The sequence below is a fragment of the Monopterus albus genome, unplaced genomic scaffold, assembly GCF_001952655.1.
Source record: "Monopterus albus unplaced genomic scaffold, M_albus_1.0 scaffold438.1, whole genome shotgun sequence".
In the NCBI taxonomy this organism is placed as follows: Eukaryota; Metazoa; Chordata; class Actinopteri; order Synbranchiformes; family Synbranchidae; genus Monopterus; species Monopterus albus.
This window is the reverse complement of record NW_018128318.1, coordinates 36963-47255: the sequence shown is the minus strand read 5'-3', so window position 1 is coordinate 47255 and position 10293 is coordinate 36963. Positions and strand designations below refer to the sequence as shown.

The window sequence follows — 10293 nt, the reverse complement described above, 5'->3', positions numbered from 1 at the left end:
AAATTATCCTAAGGAGTGCATGTATGTGTGAATCAAATTTTATGGCAATTCACCAAATATTTGTTGAGTTGTTTCAAATGAATGGTGTCAAAAGACAGTCAGTTGATCACCAAAAGTGATTTGGCTTAATTCTCTGGGAGCCATCAATGTCTGTACAGAATTCCATGACATACCTTTTAGTAACTGTTGAGATGTTTAGACTACAAAAGTGGGGGATATTGTCATCAGTGTTAAATGTGTGCGATAATCTTATTGTTTTAATTTTTTTTAAACGCTCACATCTTATTGTTTTTCATCTGTAAAGCAATTTGCCTTGCATGCACCGCTATGAAAGGTGAATGATGATAAATAGAATCCACCTGTGTGTAATCAAGTCTCCGTATAAATGCACCTGCACTGTGATAGTCTCAGAGGTCTGTTTAAAGCGCAGAGAGCATCATGAAGAACAAGGAACACACCAGGCAGGTCCGAGATACTGTTGTGGAGAAGTTTAAAGCCGGATTTGGATACAAAAAGATTTCCCAAGCTTTAAACATCCCAAGGAGCACTGTGCAAGTGATAATATTGAAATGGAAGGAGTATCAGACCACTGCAAATCTACCAAGACCTGGCCGTCCCTCTAAACTTTCAGCTCATACAAGGAGAAGACTGATCAGAGATGCAGCCAAGAGGCCCATGATCACTCTGGATGAACTGCAGAGATCTACAGCTGAGGTGGGAGACTCTGTCCATAGGACAACAATCAGTCGTATACTGCACAAATCTGGCCTTTATGGAAGAGTGGCAAGAAGAAAGCCATTTCTTAAAGATATCCATAAAAAGTGTCGTTTAAAGTTTGCCACAAGCCACCTGGGAGACACACCAAACATGTGGAAGAAGGTGCTCTGGTCAGATGAAACCAAAATCGAACTTTTTGGCAACAATGCAAAACGTTATGTTTGGCGTAAAAGCAACACAGCTCATCACCCTGAACACACCATCCCCTCTGTCAAACATGGTGGTGGCAGCATCATTGTTTGGGCCTGCTTTTCTTCAGCAGGGACAGGGAAGATGGTTAAACTTGATGGGAAGATGGATGGAGCCAAATACAGGACCATTCTGGAAGGAAACCTGATGGAGTCTGCAAAAGACCTGAGACTGGGACGGAGATTTGTCTTCCAACAAGACAATGATCCAAAACATAAAGCAAAATCTACAATGGAATGGTTCACAAATAAACATATCCAGGTGTTAGAATGGCCAAGTCAAAGTCCAGACCTGAATCCAATCGAGAATCTGTGGAAAACTGCTGTTCACAAACGCTCTCCATCCAACCTCACTGAGCTCGAGCTGTTTTGCAAGGAGGCATGGGCAAAAATTTCAGTCTCTCGATGTGCAAAACTGATAGAGACATACCCCAAGTGACTTACAGCTGTAATCGCAGCAAAAGGTGGCGCTACAACGTATTAACTTAAGGGGGTTGAATAATTTTGCACGCCCAATTTTTCAGTTTTTTTATTTGTTAAAAAAGTTTGACATATCCAATAAATTTCGTTCCACTTCATGATTGTGTCCCACTTGTTGTTGATTCTTCACAAAAAATTACAGTTTTATATCTTTATGTTTGAAGCCTGAAATGTGGCAAAAGGTCGCAAAGTTCAAGGGGGCCGAATACTTTCGCAAGGCACTGTAAAGCTTGGATTGATCCCTAGAGAGAATTTACCCTGACAAGCTTCGTTGCTGAATATAGTGAGTCCATACTGTCCATGGTGCAAAACTGAGCAGTCCAGTTTCAGGGGCACTACTCATAATTATTGACGTATCTGTCAAATGGTAACCATTTAGGATCAGGATACTCAGCATTCCCCTGATCCAGATAGTGGTCACAGAAAACTGTACCACTACTATCTGATGGACACAATGCTGCTTTGATGAGTGTAAAGAATAACCTGACCAAAATATGGCTGGTCTCCATGATATGCTCGGCAATAGTGAAGCTCAGCTTTTTTAAAATTGCTTCTAGTCCTCCCAGCAGACCCCTCACCCACCCTGGTGAGCCCTTACTCCCCTCTCAGATACTCCCTCCATACAACTGGTGCTATGTATGGGCCACGACTGGGTGGGGGGTGGTGAGGACACAGCTGTAGTACCCAGCCTGGATGGCTGAGACGTAAATGCATCTCTTTCATAAACTGTTCAGTACGGAGGCTCTAGCCAATGAGGGTGCATCAAGCACTAAAATGGCCAAGCCAATGGCTGAGTATCTGCCTGGTATATAAACAGAGAACAGACACCCCCAGAGCTGGGTGACCCCTATTTTGGCTGTGGTGAACAGGATCAGATCCCAAGGACTGTTACCTCTATTCTTGTCTGGTGTTCAGGTAAAAAAAAAATTTATCAGAGATGATTAGTTTTCAGGCGTTAAAGGAAGGGGACATACAGATTTGGGGAACCATCCAAAAACATACAGCATGGCAAAAATAACTCTTTTTGGTTGTTTTTCTACTCGAATCAAGGGGATATTTGAATGTATATGATGATGAAAATGCAGTAACTGCATTGCTGTTGCATGGTTAACCTGTATTAACGTACTTGTTCTCTGCAAATGGTTATCTCGTTTTGACAGTTATTTATGTGGACAGGTGCATCACAGTGTGAGACATGTACTGTAAGAGAGACGGCCTGAACACCCTAAGCTGTTTAAGTCACACTTGATGGATTTTTTTTTACCTTTAAGATAAAAATTGTTCATAGCAAAGTGCATCAAAAGTGCTATAAATGTTATGACTTTTTACCAAAATGGTAAACTATAGTTGACTACAGATACAGATTGCATTTCATTTGACATAAGTGTGTCATTGTATACTTTATTTATAATTAGTCATGTGATCAGCTAATCATGGCAAGGTGAAACAAATTGCTAGATGATTTGATGTAAAGAAATCTTGTGAGATCATGCTAAATGGACTGAAGAGAAGCAGTTATAGCTTGTCAGATTTGTCTGAGGTTCAGCTTAATGACAACTTTAAGAGTTTGATCCTGTAGGGTAAGCAGTAATACAGTGAAGGTGTATTCAAAGGAACTGCGGTTCTGAGTACCAAGAGAATTGAAAAGCTATTTGTATATGCTGAGGACACTTTAAAAAGGGGGGGATACAGTCAGATGTGCTGATGCTAAAAATACACAGCCAACAGGCGCTCTTCCCCCTGCTCTATTTCAAGTGGACATTTGACCGGCAGAGAATTGGGTGACATTTTAATGCAACTCCAAATATCTTCAAGACAGTGTCAGATCAGGTTGAAATGATTTTTGATCATTGAAGCGTCAGCTTAAGTTTACTCAGCCTGTTTTTTTCCTCTCTTTGCAGTGTTAGAAAGCAATCATGCCATTCGGAAACACTCACAACAACTTCAAGCTCAACTACAAAGTTGAGGAAGAGTTCCCTAACTTGTCCCAGCACAACAACCATATGGCCAAGGCCCTGACCAAAGAAATCTATGCCAAGTTGAGGGACAAGCAGACACCCAGTGGCTACACCTTGGATGATGCCATCCAGACAGGTGTCGACAACCCCGGTGAGGCCCAGATAAACACCTCAGTTTTAGCATACATTATCTTTTATTGAGTCATAAAATCATGGAGACACATAGGTCTACAAAATTATACACAACTTTTACAAAGAACATTTAATCTCTGAATAAAATCTCCAAAATAAAATCTTATTTGCAGCTCATCTCATGCTGTACAGAAGGTATAATCTTCCCTGCCATCCTTCTAATTACTGCTTTCCTATTTGCTGGCTGTCTTCAGGTCACCCCTTCATCATGACGGTTGGCTTAGTTGCTGGTGATGAGGAGTCCTATGTGGTCTTCAAGGATCTGTTTGACCCCGTCATCTCTGACCGTCATGGTGGATACAAGCCCACTGACAAGCACAAGACCGACTTGAACTTCGAGAACCTGAAGGTACAGTGCTCTAGTTTTCAGCAAAAAAGAGGAACAATGGCTCATGAAGTAAAGGTCCTTAGAGAGGTAGAAGGCACTGGCAAAAACTTGTAAGACTTACTGCAGCCAGTACACCAGCTAATTACACTGATTTGCAGGAGAATAAATGTAACTAATCAAAGGATGATGCATATATGATACATATTTGTGGGATATTTTTTCTAACTAATCAAACTTTCTCATTTTCTTGATAGGGTGGTGATGACTTGGACCCCAACTATGTTTTGTCAAGCCGTGTTAGAACCGGCCGCAGCATCAAGGGATTCACCCTGCCCCCCCACAACAGCCGCGGCGAGCGCAGAGCTATTGAGAAGCTGTCCATTGAGGGTAAGCTATTAATAGTTTCGGAATGTAAGTAGGCAAAATGTTGGGCAGTAATCCACATTAGGCCCAAACAATAGGCTGTTAACAAGACAGAGTAGTTTAAAGGACAAGATGTAGATTACTGTATAAACTGATAAACTCAACAAGGAAACACATTGTGCTAGTGGAGTTTATGCTAAATTATTATAAATGGTCCCACTGGTTAATAGTTCCTGTTGAACTGCAGAAGGTCATGCGGTCTCCAAACAGTGTGTCTGTCCCTGCAGCTCTGACCACCCTGGACGGTGAGTTCAAGGGAAAGTACTACCCCCTGAAGTCCATGACTGATGCCGAGCAGGAGCAGCTGATCGCTGATCATTTCCTGTTTGACAAACCTGTCTCTCCCTTGCTCACCTGTGCTGGTATGGCACGCGACTGGCCTGATGCCAGAGGCATCTGGTGAGTACAACCGGAAACTGTCAGCAGACAAGATATGAAAACAATTTTCAAAACTCTCAATACAGATTTGCACTTTCATGATGTTTCTGTATTATCTTTTGTATCCCTCTCCATCCAGGCACAATAACGACAAGACCTTCCTGGTCTGGGTGAACGAGGAGGATCATCTGCGCGTCATCTCCATGCAGAAGGGTGGCAACATGAGGGAGGTCTTCAGGCGTTTCTGTGTAGGCCTGCAGAAGGTACACACTGATACGTCAAAACAAGTCATGATCCGACTCAGTGAAAGTGTGGATTGCTGCTGGATGTTCATTTGACTCTTTCCTTCTTGCCTGCCAGATTGAGGAGATCTTCAAGAAGCACAACCACGGCTTCATGTGGAGCGAGCACCTGGGCTTCATCCTGACCTGTCCCTCCAACCTGGGTACTGGCCTGCGTGGTGGTGTCCACGTCAAGCTGCCCAAGCTGAGCACACACCCCAAATTTGAGGAGATCCTCAACAGACTGCGTCTCCAGAAGCGTGGCACAGGTATACACATACACACTCCCTAGCTTGTACACTTCTGGATCAACCTGCTGTTCCATGAGGATCTCTGCAGCATTCTGAGCTATACAGTTTCATCTGTACCTGATCGCCTGTCCTCTTTAGGTGGTGTGGACACAGCCTCTGTGGGTGGTGTGTTTGACATCTCCAACGCTGACCGTCTGGGCTCCTCCGAGGTGGAGCAGGTCCAGCTGGTGGTTGACGGTGTCAAGCTGATGGTTGAGATGGAGAAGAAACTGGAGAAGGGGGAGCCCATCGACAGCATGATTCCCGCCCAGAAGTAAAGAGGGACAATCTTATGCCTTTCTTGTGACTATTCATGTGCAATCGAGCCAGCTGGCAGGCATGCAGAGGAAACAGCTACTCACCTAGAGACTCCTGACTCTGCTCACCTCTCCTCCTTCCACAACTTGTTCTTTTCACTGTCCATCCTTTTTTCATGTTCTCCTGTGTGAGTTGGTAACATCTTGGGATCAGCCTCCACTGAGCTGGGCCCGCCTAGCAGACGTGGCATCACCTACTTTTTGTTATAAAAAGTAATGATTATTGAAGCTGTTCATACTGTCAAATAAAAAGTGCCCCATGAAACAACTAAATCAACTTTTTTTGTTGTGATATTAGAAATAGGAAAAAGAAACATCAAGACCAAATACAACTCAGCTCTTAAGTATAATTGTTTGATGAGCTTGTCAGGTGACCAGAACCTACTACACTGCAGCTGTAACTATAAAATCAAGACTCCAAAATGAAGGACAAAATGCTAACATCAGTGAATTTTATTCATCTCCAGCTGCATTTCTCCTTCTATACCAAAATCACTCCATCTCAGTTTACAGTTTGTTTCTGAAGGGAGGAATTATACAATATAGCAGTGTAAAATTACTCAGACAGGTCAAACTGCATCTATTTTGCATATAACATCCGCTGCTTCCAACATCAGTTTTAAAATGACAGTGCATTTGAAATACTGAGCCCCCTGGGGTCGTAATACTATAACATCCACCATCTGAATCGGAGCAGGGACACACTGTCTCTGAGCAGGTATACAAGCAGTTACTTAACACTCAGGGCAGCAAACTCTTTTCAAGAATTTTTCACAGTATGTTCAACCTTAAGACAATGTTCATCCATCTTATACCAAGAATGGTTTGTTGTACTCCAAGTTATTTGCTTTTTAGCCTGTTTCACTTCAGTCATTTCCACTGAAATGCTTTGCACACTACCTGACTTGTATTTGCGATCAGGAGAAATCGACAAAATGTTTCTATGGCTTGAATGCAACCTCCGGCTTTAAGTGTGTTCAGTAGTTACTAGAATCAGTGTAAATTCAAGTTCAAATAGAACTGGCAATAAAAATTGCACAGTTTATGTTCTTACTGTGACTACAGTGGAATTTTTCGAACACAGTTTACGACGCAGTACATTTCATGACATCTCTTTATACCTCTAAGAACTCAGAAGCCCTCTCAAATGCACTGAATCTATCCTCTATAGCAAACAAGGTGAGGTCACTGTAATTCACCAAACTGTCCTGTCTGTTTTGGTGAACGGGGGGGAAGGACCTGGCACTACATCTAGGACCATTTTCTTTTAATCAATTCATGTCTAAAAACTGTGTCTGCATTTCTCAAAGCTTACAATCGCAGATGTGCATCATGCCTCAGTTTTTTAATCCTAAACCCAAACTCTGAAGTCATGCATGATTGCAAGTTGGTTTTGTTCCCTGTTGTCACGGACAGAAACTGCTTCTAACTAGAATTACTTCCCTTGCTCTAGCTATAAATAAACCTTGAGCTCTAAGATATATACTATATTCATATATTTTATATACAGCCATCACCTGACTGATATAAATCCTGTTTTTTAAGTGATATTATTCTAAAAAATAAATAAAGTACCTGTGCAAATATTCACAACTTGAAGTGTTTCACATTTAAGACATTGGCTAGTTCTCGTTATCACCTATACAGGTACACTGGAAGGAGCTGATTCAAGTCAAAGCAAAGTGCATTGAGGTCTATATTACCTAATGCTAATATACACCACAATGACAAACGCCCACGGAGAGGACAAGGACAGACTCCTGGTGTCCATGTTGGTTTCTGCCTCTCACCCTGAGGAGGAGAACAGGTTAAAACCACCCTCTCCTCTCAGGCTCCATGAAACAGCACACACCAAACAGGACTGAGAATATGCCATACATGGCTCTACAGTATGAGAGTGTGGAGGATGGTGGAGCGTTTCTCTGTGCGAAAACAGGATCTCAAACAAAGGGCAGAGAAAAGTTGATGGCATATACGTATGTGGACAGCTAAGGTTGACTTGACTGTTAAATGTAGAGAGTTGGGGACGTTATGAGGGCTGGGAAAGGAAATGGGGGTGGGGTAGGGTGGTGTTTTGGGCCACCATGAGCAAAGCCACAACTGAGAGTATCAACAATAAACCAGCAGCCAAACAACATGATCTGTGTATTCTACGTAAACATCACAGTACATTATTCACTAAAAACAGGGTGGGAGAATAGAAAGCTTTCTCAGTTTTTTCTGCATCTGTTTTTTACATTAAATATGTACTGTATGAAGGCGCTGGGGGTTGTTCACTTTAAAGGCAACCGGACAAACAAGAAAATACCGTCCACACTGCCTTCACTGTGCCTTTTCCGTATTCGGGATGCTCCCCTTAATTCCCACAGTCCCAGTCATCAATAATGGGCACACCATGTTTATATACTGTGCCACAATAAGAAGAAGAGGGTGGACACTCGGAAGTGTGTGTTTGTCTGTGAGTGAGAGTGTAATCGCTGCTTGGCTGATCCATTTTTGGTTCCCCATCGACATACTGAGACGATGACTGAGGCGAGATCGCATGGCACTGAACAGAATCCAAGACTGCACTGAAAACACACCAGGCTCTGTACCATGTCTGTAATTTGGTAGTGGGATGCATGGCTGCTTTCAAGTGCAGCATTTGTAGCTCTCCTTTGTTTTAATCACCTTGAGGGTTTAGAGTTGGATTTTTTTTAAGTATGGGTCACTGCTGCTGTGTCTTCAGTACAATGCTTTTAAAGAATGTTAAAGGGGTGAAACAAGGTGGGAGGCTAAAACATCCAAATGCTCTGAACAAGTTTTGCTGTCACCGATCAGTGGTGACAGGCACTGAATCCAACCAGTGAGAGCAGTATGTGTGCACATAGTCTATGCAGGTATCTCCATATATTGAATTTTTTTTTTAGGGAGCCAGTGTAGACAACCTATTGAATGAAAAGTATGGTATGAAAATTTGTATAACCTTGTAATAGTGTTAGCAAATGAGCTATACTGATTTAATTTTGAATCTGATGCAACAAGAGTCTAAAATGGAGCATGACAGCACCATAATGTTCTCGCACTTTTGGATGGATAGAAATTTTAGGCAACCAAATGATTAGTATCCCAATAAATTCTGAGTATTTTTAATTTCTGCTTGTCTCATGCAGAGAAGTTAATGTGACTCGGAGGCAACAACACTACTACTACTGTCAAGATGTCACTGGTTCATTAGTGCGAAAGATTGGCATTTTGTGTTGCACATCAGCCTCTGACTGGCTCTTTCAAAGGTCTGTCAACCCAGCTCTCACTGACCTTAATCCACTGCAGTCGTCACTGGTGTATGTACATGACTGAAAGCAATGCAACCCTCTGCGGCTGCCTGTATCATCACAGAGTGACCATCTCCACATTTGTGTGTGTTGTTGTCCCCAGGTGATGTAAAGTCAGCAGATAATCATCAGTGAGGAGAAGAAGAAAAAAACCAATGTAAAGGTGACATAAAAAACGGACAATTTAAAAAAAAGAAGTGGCCTTTCAAGGATGTCTAATACACAGGAGATGCTGCTTCTCTGTAGCGGTAAAAGTGGCACTGGGTAAAAACAAAGATCAGATTAATAAGTAATAAAATAAAGAGTCATTATGGCTAGAATAGTAATAAAAAATACTCAACTAGATTCTGTCTGATCCAGGTCCAGTGGGTGCAGTAGCTCAGTGAAGAAGTTGACTGAGCTGTGTGGGGTGACTGGGTGGAGGTGGGGGGTGCCTCTGTCTATGCGACTTTACAGGTCAGGAGTGTGTGTATCTATGTGGGTGTGTGCGCGTGGATGTGTGTGCAGGGGGTGTAGTCATGAAAGAGACAGAAGGAGGTGTCTGGTTCTCGGGTCCAGCCCCTTGCCCCTTCTCTGCTATTTCTTCTTCAATTATTTGTACACCCCACCACCCCACCTCTCTGTTTGCACACATACATCAACACTCACTCACACAAAAACACACACTCATGCAAACACACCCTCTGTTCAAAGTTCAAGCTCCTTAGAGATTTGGGTGGCAATGTCCCGAAAAGCTAATGGCGTCCCCCAGAGTCGCATGTAGCGCACCCCGTTAGAAGTCTCGGAGTTGCCCATGGAAAGATGGCACACCTCGGCCTCAAAAGCCACGCGGCCCCCTGCCACTCCATGGGTGCAGGAGAGCAGAAAGGGGCCAGCATAGTGGACCTGGCAGCCACATCCGAGCGCCGCCTCCCGCAGAGCCAGTACCACCTCCGCAGGGTCCCGCCATCCACCGCCTCTCAGATCCCAGCCACGTCCGATGGCCCGGGGCTCGGACGCTTTTTGATACCCAGGTAGATGGCAACTGGGGAGAGGCAGGAAAACCAGAAAATGTTCAGGCACTGCAACTGCCACTGCCCAGCCTTTAAACCAAAGTTATTTATCATCTATTTTCTCAGTGCTTTTAATGCAGCTGGAACACGTGTACCGACCTTGTGACCGCAAATCTCCTGATTCCCTCAGATTCATTTGTGACCCTGCAGGACAAACAGACAGGGTAAGAGGTGCTCCACTGCAGTACAGTGAGCTTTACGACCGACCCAGAACTCTCAGATGAGATGGTATTCAGCAGTGGATATTATACAGTGAGACCAAACAAACATCAACAACAACAAGCACATCATGTGCACAAGTGTGTCCTCCACTTG

General features: G+C 43.3%; 2 protein-coding genes across 3 annotated transcripts in view; one reads left to right on the top strand and one right to left on the bottom strand.

Moving 5' to 3' along the window:
• The first annotated feature begins 1664 nt into the window (after positions 1-1664).
• ckma (creatine kinase, muscle a) lies at positions 1665-5979 on the top strand. Of its 2 annotated transcripts, XM_020587071.1 has the most exons (8): positions 1665-2360; positions 3347-3554; positions 3790-3944; positions 4178-4310; positions 4574-4745; positions 4864-4987; positions 5085-5274; positions 5395-5573. In XM_020587071.1, exons 2-8 carry the CDS (start codon positions 3362-3364, stop codon positions 5571-5573), a joined length of 1146 nt encoding a protein of 381 aa, XP_020442727.1. In that variant the 5' UTR covers positions 1665-2360; positions 3347-3361. The 2 variants fall into 2 exon arrangements, with proteins under 2 accessions (XP_020442727.1, XP_020442728.1); XM_020587072.1 differs by lacking the exon at positions 1665-2360 and having other exon boundaries at positions 3362-3554; positions 5395-5979.
• A 68-nt stretch (positions 5980-6047) lies between these two features.
• The window catches only part of mark4a (MAP/microtubule affinity-regulating kinase 4a), a 36705-nt gene continuing 32459 nt past the window's right edge, over positions 6048-10293 (bottom strand). The window contains 2 exon segments of the mRNA XM_020587070.1: positions 6048-9950; positions 10078-10122. Coding sequence (XP_020442726.1) covers positions 9614-9950; positions 10078-10122 — 382 coding nt within the window. The 3' untranslated portion in view covers positions 6048-9613.

Excerpts from the sequence above, each read along its gene's own strand:
- ckma (XM_020587072.1), top strand. The coding sequence starts at position 3,362 with ATGCCATTCGGAAACACTCACAACAACTTCAAGCTCAACTACAAAGTT. Across the intron at positions 3,945-4,177 it reads TGAACTTCGAGAACCTGAAG|GGTGGTGATGACTTGGACCC; the intron begins GTACAGTGCTCT and ends TTTTCTTGATAG. Across the intron at positions 4,311-4,573 it reads TGAGAAGCTGTCCATTGAGG|CTCTGACCACCCTGGACGGT; the intron begins GTAAGCTATTAA and ends CTGTCCCTGCAG.